Source organism: Bison bison, unplaced genomic scaffold (assembly GCF_000754665.1).
Source record: "Bison bison bison isolate TAMUID 2011002044 unplaced genomic scaffold, Bison_UMD1.0 scf7180017864239, whole genome shotgun sequence".
Classification (NCBI taxonomy): Eukaryota; Metazoa; Chordata; class Mammalia; order Artiodactyla; family Bovidae; genus Bison; species Bison bison.
Genome location: NW_011494811.1, coordinates 4,362,310 through 4,386,259, shown reverse-complemented (window position 1 = coordinate 4,386,259; position 23,950 = coordinate 4,362,310). Strand labels below are relative to the sequence as shown.

The 23,950-nt window shown below is 35.2% G+C and overlaps 1 protein-coding gene across 2 annotated transcripts in view; it reads left to right on the top strand.

The window, feature by feature from the left end:
* The window catches only part of MPP5 (membrane protein, palmitoylated 5 (MAGUK p55 subfamily member 5)), a 51,139-nt gene that overhangs the window by 19,399 nt on the left and 7,790 nt on the right, over positions 1–23,950 (top strand). For both annotated transcript variants that reach the window (XM_010846735.1, XM_010846734.1), the window contains exons 3-12: positions 2,006–2,214; positions 4,583–4,660; positions 5,665–5,811; positions 6,971–7,132; positions 9,460–9,537; positions 15,237–15,420; positions 18,637–18,708; positions 19,072–19,143; positions 22,343–22,510; positions 23,159–23,361. In XM_010846735.1, coding sequence (XP_010845037.1) covers positions 2,006–2,214; positions 4,583–4,660; positions 5,665–5,811; positions 6,971–7,132; positions 9,460–9,537; positions 15,237–15,420; positions 18,637–18,708; positions 19,072–19,143; positions 22,343–22,510; positions 23,159–23,361 — 1,373 coding nt within the window. The remainder of the gene's footprint in view (positions 1–2,005; positions 2,215–4,582; positions 4,661–5,664; positions 5,812–6,970; positions 7,133–9,459; positions 9,538–15,236; positions 15,421–18,636; positions 18,709–19,071; positions 19,144–22,342; positions 22,511–23,158; positions 23,362–23,950) is intronic.

The window sequence follows — 23,950 nt, the reverse complement described above, 5'->3', positions numbered from 1 at the left end:
TAGAGAACTTTTTTTTTTTTTTTTAGAACTAAAGCAGTTTTGATTTGGGGAGAGGGGTGGAAGATGGGGAACTTCAGAAGAGCTGATTAGAAGAGCTATTCTAATCTGTAAAATATTAAACTACTATTTAGTAGTAGGATATAAGAATTAATAACCTTTCTGCAAGCCCTGTATGAAGAAAACTAACAGACTTAAACCAAGAGGTTTTGTTTTTTTTTTTTCCCCCCATGGGACTATATAAGACACAGATATACACAGACAGTACCTACTATTACGTTTTTTCCAGAATCATTTACAGTTTTAATTTTAGACAGCATCTTAGTAGGTTTTTTCTTTTTGGATACATAGGAGATAGTGAGGAGGCATCTTAAAAATGGTTTTGTAGCTCACTTGAAGTCAAAACATTTTTGAAAAAGTAATGAGCAAGTTTTTGTCATGTCAATATGAGTGTAGACTATAATGTTACTTAAAGATTTCAGTTCTGATAAACCAATGGACTAGAAACAGACCCTGATATAAGAATTTGGTTATATCATAAATCAGTGGAAAAAAAGAGATTATTCAATAAATGGTATTAGAATAATTGGTTAACCATTTGGAAGAAATGAAGTACAAATTTCCCCTCAAATCTATACCAAATTTATTCTAGATGGATGGAAGTTACCTTTGGAATAGAAACCATAATAAGTTTTAAATGTGGGTAAACATTTAATGACCTAGGAAAGTGAAAGTGAAAGTTGTGTTCAGCTCTTGTGACCCCATGGACTATATATATATATAGTCTGTGGAATTCTCCAGGCCAGAATACTGGTGTGAGTAGCCTTTCCCTTTTCCAGGGGATCCACCTATTCCTATGTGATTTCTCTCACTGTTTCTATGCTTATAAACTTAATGACCTAGGGGAAGAAGTTTATAAGCGTAGAGACAGTGAGAGAAATCACACAGGAATAGGTGGATTATTCTTAACACATAATAGCCAAAAATATCTACAGTAAAGTTACCACAAATAAAATTAACAGACAGAAAAATTAGAAAACTATTTCCCACAAGTGTGACAAAGTATATACATGAACATATATCTACCTGTTGAGGATCAGAGAAGAGGCAACATGTGGTTCTTATCCATTTTGGAATAACCTCCTTCAAGAAAAATGTATGTGCTACATATGGACACTAATAGGAACATGCAGACATACACATGCCCCAATTTTTCAGTATCATCTTAGGAGACTCATATGTTCATAAGAGTTCTGTGGACCACAGAAGAAATGCTTGGTAAATACAAGTAAGGTTCAACATCCCTGTTAAAAGAAATGTAAGGGTTTGAAAAATGATAATATTTGAATATTGGTAATGGGATGTGAATTAGTAAAACCTCCCTAGAAAACTCTTTGGCTTTTAAAATGTCAGAATGGTATTTTTAAATGCCATTTCTTGAAATTATTTTAAGGAACATCAGAATCTCAGACATATTTTTACACAGCAATGATCATTATGTACAGAAATGCTTATTACTTACACTGCAAAAAAAATTGGAAGCACCCTGAATGCTCGATTTAATGTAATGGTTATTGTAAGTTACAGTTTTAGACATGTAATGGAACATCAAGGAGCATCCCACTGATGATGTGGGAAAACTAAATGTCCTTGTTAAATGAAAAAAGGAAATGCCATGAGATTTTTTTAAAGTTGTTTGTAAGTGATGGGACTATTGGTGGTTTTACATTTTTTATTCATTTATGTATTCTACCCCCTTATTTATTTTTATAGTGATATATATTTTACATAATTAAAACACTTGAAAAAATGTACTTGATTCTGTTGTATAATTTTTAAAGAGTTTTACTTAAAAATCAGTAAAATGACAGTGATTTGACACTCAAAAAATAGGTAAGTTTTTTTTTTCCAAAACTTATTGTTATTTGTTCAAGAAATTTTATCTTAAGACACTTGTGGAATTAAGACAGAAAATTAATTTTTGGATACCTTTTCCTTCTCCTACTAGAAGTGGAAGACTTGTTTGCTTCACTTAAACATATCCAACATACCTTGGTAGATTCTCAGAGCCAGGAGGATATTTCACTGCTTTTACAACTTGTACAAAATAAAGATTTCCAGAATGCGTTTAAGATACACAATGCTGTCACAGTACACATGAACAAGGCCAGTCCTCCATTTCCTCTTATCTCCAATGCACAAGATCTTGCACAGGAGGTATGTATTCTGAATGTCTCATTGACATATGCAAGGTAATAGTTAGTGGTAGTGAGGCAGTATTCTTGGAAAATACTGCTGTGACTCTAAGGTTCATTAGAATTAATTACTACTGATGACATGTTGATAATTTATGCGTTAGGAAAAATTCACTTATGTGTATTTTATCCTGAAAAAAAAGTATACTTAGTTCAAAAATAAGACTCTGTTCCATGAAAAGAAGAGCATTGGTTCTTATATTTGTATAGTAAGAGGAGTATTTATCTAAATTGCTAAAGGGGAAAATTTTTTAATACTTTTAGTATGGTTTTATTTTAAGCAATATACATTGTAAACTGAGATAAATCAGTACTGATGAGATTAAATTATATTAGATAATCAGGTATTATAAATATATAACTTCTAAGATTTGTTACTTGTATTGAATACATATGGAACTCAATATATATTTAGAAACATCCTTTTCTAGGTGCCAAAACTAGAGAACAGGCTAGTTCTGATGCTGTCATTGCTATGATCTACTTGTGGTCAAATTGATTAATCTCAAAATTATTATCTCTTAGTTTTGATAGAGGAATTACTTTAAAAATTATTTAAAATAACCATAAGAATTGTTAGAGATTTACTGGATTCCTATTTTAATCATGAGCTAACTTTTATTAAAAATTTATATATTAATTTATTTCTATATGTTTTCATCAATGGTGATAATTTTGGTTTTGTTAATCTGCATTGTTACAAAGTGCTCTTTTTGGTACTGGAGTAAGGAAATAGAAAAAGGAGGAAAATCAGAGATGTTGATAATGAGAACATATATAATATTTGAGGAAAAATAGCCCACAGAGAAAATTTTAAATATTTATGGTAGAAGAAAAGATTGAACATAATTCAGCTGAACATATACAGTTCATGTGATTAGAAATTAGAAAGGCAAGTAAATGAAAACAAAAAGGAATTGAATTACTTACATAAATGTAACATTAAAAGTTTCTTTTTTTTAGAGAACAGGAAAATAGAGAAACCATTGACAAGTTAGATGAAGAAAAAAACACTAATAATGTTAGCAAAGATAAAAGCATAAATTATAACAAATTATAAGTTTATATTATTAAGTATGAAAGTGCTATCACCTGGGTTGTTTTTGTAAGAAAATAAAAATTGCCAAAAGTGACTTACAGATACCTGAAAAAAGTAGTAACAGTAGGTAAAATTGAAAGTTAGAAATCTACTCCTCAGAAAACTGCCAGACCCAGATAATTTTACAAACTCCTTCAAAACATTAGGGAACATATAATCCTTATGTTAAATTAACTGTTTTCACACATAAATATTGACTATTTCCCATCTCACTGTACTTGGATAATATAATCTAGATACTAAAAACAATAATAAACCAGTATACTATACTGGTGACTATGTGTGTATACACACACACACACACACACACATACATACATACATACATATATGACTTCCCTGGTAGCTCAGAGGTTAAAGCGTCTGCCTGCAATGTGGGAGACCTGGGTTCGATCCCTGGGTCAGGAAGATCCCCTGGAGAAGGAAATGGCAACTCACTCCAGTATTCTTGCCTGGAGAATCCCATGGACAGAGGAGCCTGGTGGGCTACAGTCCACGGGGTCACAAAGAGTTGGACACAACTGAGCGACTTCACTTTTCATATATATACAAGTATATATATACTTGGTGACTATACTCACCAAGTAGAGGTCAATTCATTTTATGAACATTAATATAGAAATCTTAAAATATGAGTAACTCACATCTAGAAATATATTAAAATAACAGTTTACTGTGTGCTAGGTAATATGCTAAGCAGTTTATATGGATTATCTCAATCTTTTAAGAACCACGAGTAAGGAAACAGGCTAAAAAAATTCATTATCAAGTGGAGTTTATACTAAGTGGAAGAATTCTTGAGGAAAATTTTTAATATAATTCATTATAGTATAGTGGTTATTCTATCACTCTCATATACATTTATCTTGTTAATCTAACTCTAAAATGTCCTCTCTGATTTAAAATGTAGTTACATAAACATATGGTTAAAAATATAAAATAGCAGCATAACTGTTAGAATAGCTTTTCTCTCATATGGTCATTATTAGTCTGTTTTATAATGTATTTGCAGAAATTTTCAAGAAAGAAATGCCTCATTCATAGTCATAAATAAAAATGCTATCGTCAATCATGATAAGATTGAAAATTGTGAGAAAAAAACATTTTAAAAATGATAATTCTCTTTAGTGCTTTTCTGTCTTACAAATAGTTTTTACAATTTTAAATTAAAAAAAAAAATCTGTACAAATGTCATATTATCTGTAACCTAGGAATAATCTTTGTTTCTTAGGTACAAACTGTTTTGAAGCCAGTTCACCAGAAGGAAGGACAAGAATTAACTGCTCTGCTGAGTGCTCCACATATTCAGGTAGAAAATGGACAGAGCATTATTTTTGTGTTTTTTCCAGCATTCAGTATCACTTTGAATCAGTCTCTTGAACTAACAAAGAGCTCAAATATTATGTAGACTATTTTGATTGTTGTTGTTCAGTCACTCAATTGTGTCCGACTCTTTGCAACCCCATGGACTGCAGCACTCCAGGCTTCCCTGTCCTTCACTATCTCCCAGAGTTTTCTCAAACTTATGTCCATTGAGTCGGTGATGCCATCCAACCATCTCAGCTTCTGTCGTCCCCTTCTTCTCCTGCCTTCTGTCTTTCCCAGAAACAGGGTCTTTTCCAGTGAGTCACCTGTTTGTATCAGGTGGCCAAATATTGGAGCTTCAGCTTCAGCATCAGTCCTTCCAGTGAATATTCAGGACTGATTTCCTTTAGGGTTGACTGGTTTCATCTTGTTGCTGTCCAGGGGACTCTCAAGAGTCTTCTCTAGCACCACAGTTTGAAGGCATCAGTTCTTCGGTGCTCAGCTTTTTTTTACTGTCCAGCTCTCACATCCATACATGACTACTGGAAAACTGTAGCTTTGACTAAAAAACCATAGCTTTGATTGTTTACATCACAAAGTAATTATTGTTGGATTATATACTTTTCTACTTAAAATTAACCACATTATTTTTGAAACAACTTATTTGCAAACTTCTCTTTTTTGGTTATGTTTTTCTGTAAATTTTAATTATAATCTTGGACCCTTAAAGTGATTCTGTTTTTATGAAGTTTAATAAGCATTTTAGACTTTCATAACTCATTCTGGAGTATTCCCTAGTGTAACTAACACATGTTAGTTGGCTAAAAAAGATACAGAGCTGCATCTGTACTTCAGTTGGAAAGCTTGGAAACAGATCTGAATATATAATTAATTATACCACTTTTAAATGTATAATGATCAGGATACTTTGTACATGATTAGGTTAAAATCTCTCTACAGAAATAAGTCATGTTGTTACTTTAAATGCTTTGGGTTTCTTTGAAACAGGCACTTTTACTGGCCCATGATAAGGTCGCTGAGCAGGAAATGCAGCTAGAGCCTATTACAGATGAGAGAGTTTATGAAAGCGTTGGCCAGTATGGAGGAGAAACTGTAAAAATAGTTCGTATAGAAAAGGCTCGAGATATTCCATTGGTAAGTGTTCCACACCTCTGATACGAGATCCTTTCTGAGATCTATATAATTGAAGACCCTTTACATTTCTGGCAGTTTCTCTCTTTTGAGGCTGATTTTTTGGAATTCTTTTATGTTCTTGCTCATACTCCTTATTAGGCTGAGAAGAATTTGTTCATCTTTTCTCACCCATAATTTGATGAAAAAATAGGTTTTGAAGTAATTGAGCAAAGGGACAAGTAATCTGCTTCATTATTCTTCTAGCTTTTTAAAAAAAAACAAGTTAGAAATTGTGATCATTTCATTCAATGTAATTACTAACATACTTCACATATATTTAGAAGTATGCATTGTTTAATGTTAATATTTTATAGTTCTTATATGTAAATGTTTTTTCTCTTAGTCTGCTATTATTACCTTAATTTTGTTCCTTTTTATTTTTGGAGAAATATTCTTGAATCCTAAGGTCTTAAATTTTCTTGCATAACATGGTACATGAAATAGGGACTGTATTTTATTAAAAGGCAGTTTATGTAACAAGGTTTTATTCCCCACCAAAAACAAAAAGAAATTGGGAAAGTTATGACAAATTTTTAAAATAAAGATTCAGGAGAAAAGTATTACAAACTGTCTACTTTTAAGCTTTATTCAGATTTCCATTTTTTGACTATATATTTCAGTTGTGCTTCTGATTTGTATCATAAATATTTAATACATTTTAATGTGGATTGGATACAGCTATAGTATTTAATATTTGGATTATTAACCAGATTAGTATTCATCGCTTCATCATATTTTGAATTTAAAAAGATTTTCAGTTACAAGTCATGTTCACTAATTGTACCTAAATATAGTATAACTATTTGAATAGCATCTACCATATAAAGAACAAATTTGATTATAGGCTTTCGCTTTATTTTTGAGCAAGTGCATTTTTATGCTGTTGTATGCTTCAAAAGTCTGATTTTAGAATATTAACAAATAGAATGCTTCCGAAGCAGAAAATGTGGAGGAAATGATCAGCTTTCAGACTTATTGCCATGGTTACTGTATGTAAATAATTTTTTTTCTCCAGATAAATCTAAGGCTAATATTGTTAACTAGAAAAGTAAGAATTTTAAAATGAGGAAATAAAAAATGCATTAAAAAAAAATTGACTTGAATTTTTTTTTTTTTTTAGGGTGCTACAGTTCGTAATGAAATGGATTCTGTCATTATTAGTCGGATAGTTAAAGGGGGTGCTGCAGAAAAAAGTGGTCTGTTACATGAAGGAGATGAAGTTCTGGAAATTAATGGCATTGAAATCCGGGGAAAAGATGTCAATGAGGTTTTTGACTTGTTGGTAAGTTGACATGGGTAGAAGAATAATTGATACAGTCTCAAAAATTGTTTCCTTTAGTAGACTTCAGAATAAAATATTTTAAAAGCATTTTAAAAATAACTTAAGATATCTATATAATTTCTAGCATAATTTTCACATATAATTATTTCCATAATATTTACTGCTGCTAAGTCGCTTCAGTCATGTCCGAGTCTGTGCGACTCAAGAGATGACAGCCCACCAGGCTCCTGTGTCCCTGGGATTCTCCAGGCAAGAACACTGGAGTGGGTTGCCATTTCCTTCTCCAATGCATGAAAGTGAAAAGTGAAAGTGAAGTCGCTCAGGCGTGTCCGACTCTTAGCAACCCCATGGACTGCAGCCTACCAGGCTCCTCCGTCCGTGGGATTTTCCAGGCAAGAGTACTGGAGTGGGGTGCCATTGCCTTCTCCGATAATATTTACTAGTAGCATTTTATTCTTACGAGGACACTACTAATTTTATTTATACTGTTAGGTACATTTTATTTGCCTCTGAAATCACTAATAATAACTCACTAAATCATTCAAAATATATGTATTAAGTGCCTCCTATGTGCTAGCTGCTAGGGAAACAGTAACAAAATGAAGTTCATACCCTCATGACTTTTTTGTTCATTTTCTTTATTATCTACAATTGATTGTTGTTTTTTTAACAGTATTAGATAATAACAATGGTATAGCTCTACACTGTTCACTATAATAGCCATTAGCTACATGTGCTAGTTATTTCTATTTAAATTAAGTAAAATTTAAAATTTAGTTCCTCATTCATGTGTGCATGCTAAGTTGCTTCAGTCATGTCCAACTCTTTGCAACCCTATGGGCCATAGCCTGCCAGGCTCCTCTGTCCATGGAATTCTCCAGGCAAAAATACTGGCGTGGGTTGCTGTGCCCCCCTCCAGAGATCTAACCCACATCTCTTACATCTACCTGCATTGGCAGGTGGGCTCTTAAACACACTAATGCCACCTGCGAAGCCCTCAGTAACTGCATTTCAGATGTTCAAGAGCAGTGTGTTACTAATGGTTATCATATTATGGTATAGATTAAGGAACATGGCATTCTGCAATTTCAGCCCACTGATCAGAATTCTGTCATCTCAGAAAGTTCTGTTAGACTGCTAGTATAATCAGGAAGCAATTTAGAGTCAACTTTTGAGGACAGTTTATGATCACCACATATATACTCATCAACCACATTTATAGTCTTACTTACTTAATGTCAGTTGTTACATTAGAATTTCTCCTATCTGCGGACATCTGTTGTCAGATTTAGAAAACATCCTCACATTCTTATTTTTACCCAGTCCCATTCATTGCTTTGGTAGCACAAAGTGCCATTGGTTATTGTTCTTAGATCTTGTTTTATTGGCTGCTATCTCTAGATTGAGTACTGTTTCAGTACCGTTCCCTACTGTGTCAGGACCATAAGTGCGATTACTGTCTAGGCTGGAGGTATCTGAACAAGGCAGGCAGTGGTGTACAGTTGTCCCTTGATATCCAAGGGGGCTTGGTTCCAGGGCCCCCCATGGGTACCAAAACCCATGGACGCTCATGTCTCTTACATAAAATGGCATAGTATTTGAATGTAACCTACACACATCCTCTAGTATATTTTAAATAATCTCTGGATTATGTATAATACCTAATACAATATAAATGCTATATAAGTAGTTGTCTGCAGATGGCAAAAACAAGTTTTGCTTTTTAGAATTTTCTGGGATTTTTTTTCATCTGCAGTTGGTTGAATTCACAGATATGGAACTCATGAATATGGAGGGCCACTGTACTGGAAAATAATAAAGAACCTAGCAGTAAGACTATGTACAGTTAAAATATAGAATGAATGACAGAGACAAAGCATCTAGGAAGTAAGAATATTTGTATATTTGCATCACTTTTCTAATCCTAGTGACGATTACCATTTCAAATTCTACTGTACTAAAATCGATGTATGTCAGAGTAGATAAGCCAGAAGTGCTGTAATATCTTCCAGCCCTTCATTGTGGAATCATCCTAAACTTAAACTGAATGGAAAACAGAAACCCAAGACTTAAGGGCCAAGTGGCCTTCCCCAGTGGACCAGAGGACCAAAATTGTTGCATGCCATATGCCTGGGTAGCTCTAATATAATGGAGTCCACAAAAGGGGTAATTTGTGCTTCCTGATAAAATGGGATTCATCTTTACCAGTTTCTTTTTTAAGTTTCCTTGAGGTTCCAGTATAGTCCAGCTTAGGAACTGGATCATGAGATCATGAAATGATTTTCATAAATACAGCTTTTTAAAATAATGTGCTTTTTCTGTTGCAGTCTGATATGCATGGTACTTTGACATTTGTTCTGATTCCCAGTCAACAGATCAAGCCTCCTCCTGCCAAGGAAACAGTGGTAAGTGATTTTTTTTTTTAATGCTCCTTATTTTATGATGGCTACTGTTTACATTTTTCTTAATTAATAAACTTTATTTTTTGAGAGTAGTTTTAAGTTCACAGCAAAATTGAGCAGAAAATATAGAGTTCCCACATAATTTCTGCCCCCCCCACACACACACAGCCTCCCTTGCTGTCAACATCCCACATCAGAATGGTGTATCTGTTACATTAGAGAATTTATGGTTTCATTGTTACCCAGATTCATAGTTTACTTTAGGATTCACTTTTGGTGTTGTACATTCTGTGAGTTTTGACAAATGTATAATTACATATATCTACCATCATAACCTACAGAATAGTTTCATTGCCCTAAAAATCCTCTATGTTCTGCTAATTCATCACTTCCTCCCCGCTTGACCCATGACAACCACACTGTCTTGACTGTCTGGTTATAACTGTTGCTTCTTGACTTGCATATGATTTCTCAGGAGGCAGGTAAAGTGGTCTGGTATTCTTTAAGAATTTTCCAGTTTGTTGTGATCCACACAATCAAAGGCTTTGGCATAGTCAATGAAGCAGAAGTAGATGTTCTTCTTGAATGCTCTTGCTTTTTCTATGATTCAGTACACGTTGGCAATTTGATCTCTGGTTCCTCTGCCTTTTCTAAATCCAGCTTGAACATCTGAAAGTTCACGGTTCACGAACTGTTGAAGTCTAGCTTGGAGAATTTTGAGCCTTACTTTGCTAAGTGTGTGAGATGAGTGCAATTGTGCGGTAGTTTGAACATTCTTTGGAATTACCTTTCTTTGTGGGATCTTAGCTCGCTGACCAGGGATTGAACCTACACCTACTGTATTGGAAGGCAAAGTCTTAACCACCAGACCACCAGGAAAATCCCCTCTTCTCCCTATAGGAGACTTAATAACTCTAAAGACTGGGAGCATGACTGAAGTCTCTTGATTTTGGGGGTCTGGGCTGGGAGGATAGAGATGTAGTTTTAGGGGAATTTAAAGACTTAGCAGAATACTAAAATCATAGTTCAGGGATACAAAGCATAGAATTATCCACTAGCCCAGTAGTATTAATAATTAAAATATTAAGGGTCCCAAATAGTTTTTTCCTTACAATGAATATCTACTTGATCCCATTTGTGTACTAGGCACTGTGCAAATAAATGCTCATTTTATAGTAATGAACATGTTTGGGGTAAATATAGTTTGGTGTAAATGTTGAGATGGAAATCAGTGAATATAAACACTGAGAATAAAAAAAGAGGTGTGGGATTGATTATATAAGGTTGGCAGGAAAGGCCTCCAGGAGAAGGCAATGTGAAGCTGACACCTGGTAGGATGAGATGAAGCCAAGCCTGTTAACTTCCAGAAGAACTTTCAGGTATAATTTCCAAAGAACTTTGTGTTTGGAAAACCCGTGGGAGTGGAGCCAAGTGAGGGAGTAGAAAGGTGGGGAGAGAATTCTAAGAGATGAGGCTTGAGAGATAAGTAGGGCCAGGTCAAGTAAGTCTTGGCCATGGTAGGGAGTTTGGATTTCAAATACAGTAACATCTGATTTGTGTTTAGAAACAAAACTACTCTGGCTGCTGGGTAGAAATTAGATTAGTAGAGCCAATAATGGAAGCAAGGAGATTTAGGAAAGTGTTGCTAAAGCCAATATAAACTATGATGATGGCTTAAATTTCTGTGATAGCAGTGGCAGTGGAGAAAATTATGCAGGCTGTGTTCTGGAAGTAGCAATGACAGGACCTTTTAATGAATGTGAAGAGTAATGGATAGGCAAGAAGCAAATATGCTTCAGCAACTGGATAAATAGTGGTGTTGCTTACTGAAGGGCGATGTGGAGGAAAAACTGGTTTGGGGAGAAAAATTGAGAGATACCTGAGAGGCATTCAGGTGTAGATACCAAATCCATAGAATTAAATACGTTGTTGAGTTGCTAAGTCATGTCTGATTCTTTTGTGACCCCATAGACTGTAGTGTGCCAGGCTCTTCTGTCCATGGGATTTCTCAGGCAAGAATACTAGAGTGGGTTGCCACTTCCTTCTCCAGGGAATCATCCTGACCCAGGGATTGAACCGGCATCTGCTGCGTTAGCAGAAGGATTCTTTACCACTGAGCCATCATTCTTGTATTCTACAGAGAGATCTAGGCTGTAGTTGTATTTATTGTGGGGAGATCAGGTCAAGGGAGCAGTCTGTTTATATATACTTCATGTGTTTGCAAAAAATTCTAAAGATTTTTAAAAATGATAGGTTAAGGATTGTTCACAGCCTATAAAGATAATTGGGTTGAAAGAAAAGATTGAGAACCACTACCATCCAATATACTTTTCTCTTAGAAGTACAGAATATATTATATAATTTTCACTTTAATTTTTTTCTCATTTGGAAGAAGATCTTAAGTTTTATAGTGCAGTAAAATGTTTATAAATATATATATTTTATCAGAAGATGAAAAAATATTAATAATTTCAGTGAACAGTATGGACAGTGAACAGATGGACATCTCTTTTCAGGTTCAAACAGTTGCTTTATTAAGTTTGCTGTTGCCCTAAGGTTCATATTTTTGTCTGCCTACTACTAAACATCAATTGGATACCCACAGATACCCCAAATTTCTCCTGTTAAATATGGGAAAGAACAAGTAAAGATATTCCTTCTTGGGCTTCCCTGGTGGTCTGTCCAGTGGTGGGGAATCCACCTTGCAATGCAGGGATCACCGGTTTGATCTCTGGTCAGGGAAGATCCCACAGCTGCAAGGCAGCTGAGCCCACAAGCCCTAGAGCTTGTCCTCCAGAAAAAGAGAAGCCACCACCATGAGATGCCCTCGAGCTGCAGTAACCCCCATTTGCTGCAACTAGACAAAGGCCCAGTGCAGCCATAAATAATAAATTATTTTAAAAACTATTCTTTCTTGAATGGGCATCAGAGAGGAGAAATCTTAGAATGAAGAGGAGGAATTTAAAAACTGTTGCTTGACATTGCAAAGGCTCTTCTTGATGCTGCCCTTAGTATGTATTTATTTTTGACTTTGTTGGGTCTTTGTTGCTGCGTTGGCTTTTCTCTAGTTGCGATGTACAGGCTTCTCATTGTGGTGGCTTCTCTTGCTGTGGAGCACGGGCTTTAGGACAAGCAGGCTTCAGTAGCTGGGGGCTCTGGGGCTCTAGAGCACAGGCTCAATAGTTGTGGTGCTTGGGCTTAGTTGCTCCAAGGTATGTGGGGTCTTCCCAGACCAGGGATCAAACCTACATTGGCAGGTGGATTCTTAACCACTGTGAGCCACCAGCGAGGCAAAGAGAAAAATGTTGGGCTGGAAGATGATTGTGTCTAAACAACCCTGTAATTTAAAATTTAAACAAATGATTTTGTTTGAATTAGAAACCAAGCATTGTTTTGGTCAGATATACTTTACTGATGCTACTGCATGGTGAAGCCCTGGAGCTTTCCTGTAGGGGTCACAGTCTCTCCTTCATTTAAAAAAGACTCTGTTTTCCTTTGTATGGGGAAGGAAAAAAAGTAGCCACTACCCTAAGATTACTGGACATAACTTGTAGAACTGATAAGAATTGCAGTGGAATGCCTGTAGGTATACTTAAGGGATAGTGCAGGTTCTGAAATAAAATGAGTCATACAAAATTTTTGGTTTCCCATTGCATGTAAAAGTTATAATTGCATTGTTCTGTAGTTTGCGAAGAGCACAATTGCATTGTGTCTAAACAAACAACATATATACACTCATTTAAAAATACTTTATTGCTTAAAAATGCTAGCCTTCCTCTGACAACACAAGGTTGCCACACACCTTCAATTTAGGTATGTGTGTGTGTATGTGTGTGTGTGTGTGTATATATATGTGTGTGTGTATGTGTGTATATATATATATATATATGAAAAATGCAATAAAGTGAAACAGTGAAACAAATACATGCCTATATCTAGATAGAAGTCATAAAACAGTCACATAGTATGTGTTAAGGCAATACTCAGACTTTAATTCAGTCAGTTGGTTAATTTCTCTGATGTGAAATAAATTTTGCTCTCAGTTGTAGAGTACATTTTAAACAGCACTAAATAAACTTGTCACATTAACAAAGTATGTCCTCTCTTCTCCTCTTGGCCTCATTCCAAACCAAAAAAATCTGAATGGTCAAGGGGTGAGACCTAAGCAAGAATAGAGAGAAAGACATCTCTGGGTGATTTTGTCTGCCTCTGGCAAAGGTCATAGACTTAGATATAACATCTTCACTGGCCTATTTAGTTTCCCTCAGGATGGTAATTCCCTAAGATTTTAGGGTATATCTTAAATGACATGTATGTAGCAATTATCCAAGGAACTTAATTAAAACACAGAATCTGAAAGCTTGAGATGTGGTATAAGAAGTCAGTATTTTAATAAACATCCTAGTAAGTGTTCTGAGCAAAACACTTTGAAAACAGCATGCTGGGTATTGATTTCAGAAAGTGATTTGATAAAATCATCCATCAGGCTGACAAGAAGTCTGATTTCATAGATCTCTGAAAACCTTGATAATAAAATGAACTCTCCACCACAATAAATGCTGCCTGTAGTTTCATATTTAGATTTCCAAGGTTCATGTTGCTAAAAAGCAACAATTTAAACAGATGTGGAAGCATTATTGATTAATAGGAATAGTACAAGCAGAGATTTTATCATCCTATATATTATATGCTTCTCATGCCAAGATTATAAAATTGTATGTATAATCTTTTTACCCAGTCTCTCAGCTGTTTTGACTTACTACTACCCTGTATAACTCTAAAATTCAATTTTATCAGATTTCATATAATCTGCAGATTTTGGAAATGCCACATGCCACTTGACCAGGTTGGATAAAAATTACAGATAGAGGAATTAAGGAGAATATTGATTCCTTTATACCTTTTAAGAAGTAAGAATACTTTGTTATAACTTACAGAAGTATATTGGAGAAAATACTGTAGGAAATAATTGAGCTTTTAATAAGGTTCATGTGAATTCTTACCTATTTTTAGTTCTGAGAGCATAGCAGGTTTTAGATATGCAAAGCACAGTTAGCAAAAATTTTAGTTTGTAGCACTAACAATATTTTAATGCCTACATACAGAACGTGATAGGAATTGGTTATAAACTTGATTTAGATAATTTTAGCAGTTTGGGGTTGATTATATATGAACCTAGACATAGTCCTTTAGAATAGACTGAGCAGTCAAGGCACAGTCACACTGACAGTGTGGTCAAGAAGAGATGATGGCAGCAGGAAAGCTGACACTCACCTGCTTAGATGACAGATGTGGAGAGGTTTACAGTTTACCTTTCCTCGTAATAGTGGTTTAGAAATCACATACCTTACTGCAGTCATTGTTTTCACAAGTCAGGAATGGAGAGGGAGGGACTCTCTATTATATTCCTTCTGCTTCTGTCAAACTTTTAAGGCCTCTTGGCATCTCAGCTTGTTAGCAGTAACAGGGCAGTGTTTTGCCTTCTCTTGTACATGTTTGCAATCAACAGGACTGTCTTAATTGAAGAAAACAGATGAGTCTGAAAAAAATTCTGCCCTCAAATACAATTACTAAACTAACCTTGATCTGTTTTCCACTTGTAATATCTTTGTGCTGATGAAAAATTTTAACACTCACATTTATGCTAAACATTGTGTTGCCATTTCATTATTGTCCTTACTTTTACCCTTTTTATTGTTTAGATCCATGTAAAGGCTCATTTTGACTACGACCCATCAGATGACCCTTATGTTCCATGTCGAGAGTTAGGTCTATCTTTTCAAAAAGGGGATATACTTCATGTAATCAGTCAAGAAGATCCAAATTGGTGGCAAGCCTACAGGGAAGGAGATGAAGATAATCAGCCTCTAGCTGGTCTTGTTCCAGGTAAAAGACAATATGGTAGAAAGTACAAAGTTTAAAAACACATTTAAAATACAAATCTTCAAAGGGAAAAACTCACGTTTTTATGCCTTTTAAAAAAATGATGTAGTTACTTTTTCATTTTGTTGGGTTTTTATGTTGTATCTGTAATATAAGTATCTTGGGTGTAAGTCTGACCAGTTTGTTGGGCTTTAGAATGGGATTATCGTATAATTTCATCAACCACCCCCATTTATTCTACTGTTCACTGTAGGTGCATTGAAATTAACCCTGTTTTCAAGGCAACAAAAATAGTATTGAACAATAAAAACATCAAGGCAACAAAACTTATACTGTAGCAGGAGATTATCATCAACTGGGGCAGCATACTTGGTATCTAGATAGGAATTTGTTAAAGATGTGTGACTTTATTCAGAATCAAAAGAGTAAGACTGCTGAATTTATCTCTTCTAAGATATCTTAGGATAGAAATAAGATGCAGCTATCTTTTGATTGAAGAAAACTCTCTAATTTAGACTATACTAAAATAAAACTAGCTCATATTGGACATTAAGATTATTATAGAAACATATTTCTTCTAAAATGTGAAGATGATACCTAATGGAATGAGATACGTAGATGTAACTTTTCAAGTTCAACAGATTATTCCAACATAGATGGAATTTGCTTATTGATTTTTTTTTAAGAATCTCTGGTCTGAATTGGAAAGAATTAGATATAAAAATTAAGTATAAAAGTAGAACTCTAATTCAGAATTTTCTAACTAAAACCACTTTTATCCTTCAGAAAACATATACTTGATTCTAAGGTAAATCTCTGAAAATAAGATGAAAATCAGAAACCTTGAAAGTGAAATCATAATCCTAAGAGGAAAAACATAATAGGTTTTTCATTTATTTCTATCATGGGTAGCTTAATGTAGAAATGAAAAATCTTTAAAACATATACATACATACAAAGAAAGAGAGGAATTGAACACAGTAAATGTAAGAGAATATATTGAATGGTGTCTTTGAATCAAAAACTGATGAATTTATGTAATTTTGGAAAGATAACTCTTAATTTGTTTGATTTGCAATAATTCAAATGATCAGAACCATTGTAAGATCCAGCACAGTACTTTCCACATCAGTTCAGTTCAGTTCAATCGCTCAGTCATGTCCAACTCTTCCTAGCCCCATGAATCACAGCACGCCAGGCCTCCCTGACCATCTCCAACTCCTGGAGTTTACTCAACTCATGTGCATTGAGTTGGTGATGCCATTCAGCCATCTCATCCTCTGTCGTCCCCTTATCCTCCTGCCCCCAATCCCTCCCAGCATCAGGGTCTTTTCCAATGAGTCAACTCTTCACATGAGGTGGCCAAAGTTTTGGAGTTTCAGCTTTAGCATAAATCCTTCCAGTGAACACCCAGGACTGATCTCGTTTAGAATGGACTGGTTGGATCTCCTTGCAGTCCAAGGGACTCTCAAGAGTCTTCTCCAACACCACAGTTCAAAAACATCAAATCTTTGGTGCTCAGATTTCTTCACAGTCCAACTCTCACATCCATACATGACCACTGGAAAAACCATAGCCTTGACTAGACGGACCTTTGTTGGCAAAGTAATGTCTCTGCTTTTGAATATGCTGTCTAGGTTGGTCACAACTTTCCTTCCAAGAAGTAAGCATCTTTTAATTTCATGGCTGCAGTCACCATCTGCAGTGATTTTGGAGCCCCAAAAAATAAAGTCTGACACTGTTTCCACTCTTGCCTCTTCTATTTTGCATGAAGTGATGGGACCAGATGCCATGATTGTAGTTTTCTGAATGTTGAGCTTTAAGCCAACTTTTTCACTCTCCTCTTTCACTTTCATCAAGAGGCTTTTTAGTTCCTCTTCACTTTCTGCCATAGAGTGGTGTCATCTGCATATCTGACGTTATTGATATTTCTCCCAGCAATCTTGATTCCAGCTTGTCTTTCTTCCAGCCCAGCGTTTCTCATGATGTACTCTGCATATAAGTTAAAGAAGCAGGGTGACAATATACAGCCTAGACGTACTCCTTTTCCTATTTGGAACCAGTCTGTTGTTCCATGTCCAGTTCTAACTGTTGCTTCCTGACCTGCATATAGGTTTCTCAAGAAGCAGGTTAGGTGGTCTGGTATTCCCATCTCTTTCAGAATTTTCCACAGTTTCTTATGATCCACACAGTCAAAGGCTTTGGCATAGTCAAGAAAGCAGAAATAGATGTTTTTCTGGAACTCTCTTGCTTTTTTCGATGACCCAGCGGATGTTGGCAATTTGATCTCTGGTTCCTCTGCCTTTTCTAAAACCAGCTTGAACATCAGGAAGTTCATGGCTCACGTATTGCTGAAGCCTGGCTTGGAGAATTTTGAGAGTTACTTTACCAGTGTGTGAGACGAGTGCAATTGTGCGGTAGTTTGAACATTCTTTGGCATTGCCTTTCTTTGGGATTGGAATGAAAACTGACCTTTTCCTGTCCTGTGGCCACTGCTGAGTTTTCCAAATTTGCTGGCATATTGAGTGCAGCACTTTCACAGTGTCATCTTTCAGGATTTGAAACAGCTCAACTGGAATTCCATCACTTCCATTAGCTTTGTTTGTAGTGATGCTTTCTAAGGCCCACTTGACTTCACATTCCAGGATGTCTGGCTCTAGGTGAGTGATTATACCATCATGATTATCTAGGTCATGAAGATCTTTTTTGTAGAGTTCTGTGTTTTCTTACCACCTTTTCTTAATATCTTCTGGTTCTGTTAGGTCCCTACCATTTCTCTCCTTTATTGAGCCCATCTTTGCATGAAATGTCCCTTTGGTATCTCTAATTTTCATGAAGAGATCTCTAGTCTTTCCCATTCTATTGTTCTCCTCTATTTCTTTGCATTGATCTCTGAGGAATTCTTGCTTAGATGCTAAATGGAAAGCTTTGTAAATAACTGTTAAAACTTCTAGCCTTCGTTTATTATTTATCTTTTTAAATACATGATGTATAGTCTAGTAATACATTCCTAGGATTGAGTGAGAGCCAGGTTGGAACTTAACAACTTAAACATTTGGAGCTTATAATCATAGTTGACATTCTCTCATGTAGTGGCAGGAGGATTCAGAAGGGACTGTAAATGAACAGTTACTTCTGGTGTCGTCCTTTAATTAAAGAAAAAAAATTGATCTATTCTTTTGTCTAACTATTTCACTCTTTTTCTTCTCTATTTATTAGGGAAAAGCTTTCAGCAGCAAAGGGAAGCCATGAAGCAAACCATAGAAGAAGATAAGGAACCAGAAAAATCAGGTTGGACTCTTATATTTGACATTAATGAGAGGTTTCTTTGGTTTCCATCTGGAATCAGGTTTAAATTTGTATTTCATAACTGTCAGGGAAGATGTATTCATGGCAAGATGGATGTGAGAAGCAAAGCTGCTTATCTTAGGACTGTTAAGAAAGGACGGGCTTTAAGTATGAAAGATTATCTGTCTATAATGTGAGATTAATGGAAAACTTTAACTTATTTCCCTGAAAAATAGTTATTCTGTGAACAATGTAATACATGTCTGTAAATTGAAATTTAAAACTAGAGTTCTTCAATTTGAAATACATAGCTTTATTCAGGTAAACAAATACCCCATTTATACTTATGTTTCTAACTGTCAACAGGAAAACTATGGTGTGCAAAGAAGAATAAAAAGAAGAGGAAAAAGGTTTTATATAATGCCAATAAAAATGATGGTAAGTTCCACTCTCAGATATAGCCATATTTATATCCAAAAGAGGTCCATGTCTAACATTTGAATGAAATTAAATGATATTTTTAGGGAGTTTTATTTATGGCCCTGGCCTCTTAATGTAACATATGTGTGTATTTAATAAAGTCATTTAGCAGAAATTATTTTCTTCTAGAAAACTGTGAGTAATGCAGAATTTTGAAATCTGAGAAAAAGTAGTTTAAAAATTAAAAGTATGATGTGGCTGTATACTGTTGTATTGATAGTTTTCTCTTAAATTTTTTTCCTATGTAAACTCTTCATTTGCAAAGTTAATACTTGTTCCTAACAAATTCTAACAATATAGATGCATTTTAAGTGAAATTGCCTATCGTAACTCATCTCACCTAGGTAACCCATCCCATAGAGTCTGCTGGCTGAGTCAGGCACACAGGAGAGTATTTTGTTTTTATTTATTGTTAGTGTTAAAAGTTTTTCAAGTTTTAGCTTCTTTTAAAATCAAAAGTTCTGATAACATTGGGCTTATATTCCAGTGTGTCAGCAGCCTGCTGAACCTGAATGATGGCTGTTGCCTTTTTAGTGGACCCCTATCTAGTTCAACAGTCTCCACCACATCCAATTTTTTATAAACCCAACCTGATACATTGCTTTCATTACCTTCTTGAGTGGTCTTTATGGGCTTTAGAATTTGCTACCCCTTCTTTAATTCACATTAGAAACAAGCCAAATAATAAAGCAGAGGAACTCTTGTAACTTCCTACACAGTTTATAAGGCTTATTTTTATTCTCTCAATACCTTAAAAAATTTTGGCAGCAAAATGAAACTAATGAAAATGTGATCAGATCAGATCAGTCGCTCAGTCGTGTCCGACTCTTTGCGACCCCATGAATCTCAGCACGCCAGGCCTCCCTGTCCATCACCAACTCCTGGAGTTCACTGAGACTCACATCCAATGAGTCAGTGATGCCATCCAGCCATCTCATCCTCTGTTGTCCCCTTCTCCTCTTGCCCCCAATCCCTCCCAGTATCAGAGTCTTTTCCAATGAGTCAACTCTTCGCATGAGGTGGCCAAAGTTTTGGGAGTTTCAGCTTTAGCATCATTCCTTCCAAAGAAATCCCAGGGCTGATCTCGTTTAGAATGGACTGGTTGGATCTCCTTACAGTCCAAGGGACTCTTAAGAGTCTTCTCCAACACCACAGTTCAAAAACATCAAATCTTTGGCACTCAGCCTTCTTCACAGTCCAACTCTCACATCCATACGTGACCACAGGAAAAACCATAGCCTTGACTAGACGGACCTTTGTTGGCAAAGTAATGTCTCTGCTTTTCAATATGCTATCTAGGTTGGTCATAACTTTCCTTCCAAGGAGTAAGCGTCTTTTAATTTCATGGCTGCAATCACCATCTGCAGTGATTATTGAAAATTTTGATACAAACTAAACCTGAGATTCTACCTACTATAATAATTTTTTTTTCAAATTAAACATCCTTAATGCTAATTAATAGATTATGTAACTAAGAATATTTATTGGATTTATAGTTCTTTTCTCTATACTTCAGTAAGTGATTAATATCTCTGTTTCTTTATCCTTTGAAACACACTGGAGTTAACTGGTTCAGCTCTAAAAGCTATTTTACTGTAGGAAATTTGGAAATCTAAGTCTATGAATCAAAATATTTCCACAGTCTGATTGTACATGTTAGAAGAAGGAACTTAGTTTTTCAGAGGGAAAAGCATTTTGAGAAGGAAATGCTTCACATTTACATTTCTGCTCTTAATTTGTTATTAGAATTAATGTTTTTATTAATGATAATTATCATTTATAATGACTATTCCATTCAAGGGGAAATAGCCTTCATCCATTTAGTTCTCAAAATAAATTCCTTGAGATTACAGATTAGTAAGTTCAAATTCAGATATGAAAGTCACCTGTTTAAGTTCTTACAGCTAATACAGGAGAAGGCAATGGCACCCCACTCCAGTACTCTTGCCTGGAGAATCCCATGGGCGGAGGAGCCTGGTAGGCTGCAGTCCATGGGGTTGGGAAGAGTTGGACACGACTGAGCGACTTCACTTTCACTTTTCACTTTCACGCACTGGAGAAGGAAATGGCAACCCACTCCAGTGTTCTTGCCTGGAGAATCCCAGGGACAGGGGAGCCTGGTGGGCTGCCTCCTATGGGGTCACACAGAGTTGGACACGACTGAAGTGACTTAGCAGCAGCTAATACATGGTTGAGTTGTAAACAAGTAAATTTAAACAAGTAAAGTTTGAGTTCCTACTCTGTGCTCTCTGTTAATCACTGACAAGCTTAAGGTGGTCCCCTCTCCCTGGGGACTTACAGCTGACAGTCTGACTACACATCTAATGCTCTTACCTAGTCAGGTGAAGTAATGAGAGAGAGAAGATGACAGGTCACTAGTTGTCTGCCTTTGTTCTTACCACATGACAACTCTTGATTTCATCTGGATTACAGCTTTAGGAATGTTAGTGTACCAGTTATAATTTATACCTCTTCTTGAATCATGATCACAGGTTAATATTAGTATTACAGAATAAGGTAAACATAAATGTAGGAAGTTGGATAGCATATGTTGGTATGCTGTGTTTTCAAGTTATATAATCAAAGAAAAGTATTCTAGCATTCTCTGTTAACATTAGGCACAGCACTGTTTGTAAATGTTTATCTGTGCCAGGTATTGTTTTCAGCATACACATTTTCTGCTCCTTAAACTAACCCTCAAATTAAAGTATTGGTATCCCCCGTTTTATAAAAATGACAGCTGTTATTCTCATTAGTTTATACCTTAGTGCCTCACTCTGTCAAAATACTGTCTGCAAACTAGCTATTTCATATGAACCAGTACAGTTATATTGTAGTAAACATTCAAACACAGTGTGAAACAAGAGAAGCAGTAATCATTTCTAGAAGGAGTAATATACTATTTATTTTCATAATATCCTGCCAAGGATATAATGACATGAGAAAGTACTTATGACATAATGCTACCCAGTTATTACTTTCTTGATCTCAGTAGTTGTGTTTTTAACCATGATAACTTGTGCTGTTTTCCAATTTTTTGGAAGAATTATGAGTAATATAAATATACCTTTATATATTTATATAAATATGTTTATATATATCTTTATTATACATCAGTAATTCTGTCTGAAGGGCTTAATTTTTCCTTTTTTCAAAGATTATGACAATGAAGAGATCTTAACTTATGAGGAAATGTCACTTTATCATCAGCCAGCAAATAGGAAAAGACCTATCATTTTGATTGGTCCACAAAACTGTGGCCAGAATGAACTGCGTCAGAGGCTCATGAACAAGGAGAAAGACCGCTTTGCATCTGCAGTTCCCCGTAAGTTTGGATGTGTTCCTGTGTTCCTGTGCATTTCCGCGTACCTCTGCAGAACCTAACTGTGTAGGGAGTTTTCACCCATTTCCTCCAACAGTGATGTCCAAGAAATAGGAACTTTGTTTTTACCATATCTTTTGAGAATTTTCTACTAAAGATAGTCATTCTTGAGTACCATTTTTCTGAGAGTATGGTACTAATTACTTTCTATAAATGAATTTCAATTTTGGCTTCTTATAGTCCACTGTTCAGTATGGAATCAGCTCCTGGTTTTTTTAACTGATGCAGAAGACAGAACTTTAGACCTAATCTCTGAGCATAGACTTTCTGTTTAAACATTGTATAGTACCTGATCTTATGGAAAAATTGAGTGATAATGTTTTAAATGAAATGCAAAATGAAGTAATTTAGAGTGTATAAAACATACTAAATGTAACTGTTACTAAGATACTAACACCACAGTTTTGTTTATTTCTCAATCTAGAAATAAAACCAGTCAATGTTAAAACACACGGGGGTCTAACATTTCCTTAATTCATTATTTTTTAATTTGTATTACAAAATAAAAAAATTTTTTTTGACTAGCAGAATTATTCCTCACCCTTGCTCTGATCTGTGCTTACTAATTTTTGCCTAATTTTGTTTGCCTAGATACAACTCGGAATCGGCGAGACCATGAAGTAGCTGGTAGAGATTACCACTTTGTTTCACGGCAGGCGTTTGAGGCAGACATAGCAGCCGGAAAGTTCATTGAGCATGGTGAATTTGAGAAAAATTTGTATGGAACCAGTATAGATTCTGTACGCCAAGTGATCAACTCGGGCAAAATATGTCTTTTAAGTCTTCGTACACAGGTAGAACTCTTTTGGTTTAGAGTGTTGAACTTGTATTTTGGTCCAAGAATCACAAGACCTAATTAACTTCTCATACAGATTTTTCACAATGATTCTCTACATGAACTCAGGTTGCTAAATCACTTTCAATTTCCTCAGAGTGGAAAATACATATATTACATACTTGCCTATATATAAATGTACATATTTTCGGAAACTTAAAATATAGTAACTGTTGTGCTGGTAGTACTTTAGTATTTTAAAGGTTATAAAAGAATTTTCCTTTCCCATATGAGAAAAATTAGAATAGTGAGAGGTCATTTTTATGGTTTTAAATGCCATCGTTCAAGTATTAGGACTGTAATGAGTGGTTGGTTGTAGCTAATGAAACAGCCATTGCTTTCCATTATCTGTCTTACAAAGCAAAACCTTCAAAAATTAGTAACAGTTGCTTTTTAGATTTCTGTTAAAAATAATTTTAGAAATTTTGTATTTTTAAGATTGTGTTTTTGTGGGTTTTTTTCTTGATTGTACAGCTTTAGCATAAAACTTTCCTTAATGTAGTGGAATCTACTTTGTGTGTCAATTCAGGAGATATAGGCAGTGGTTA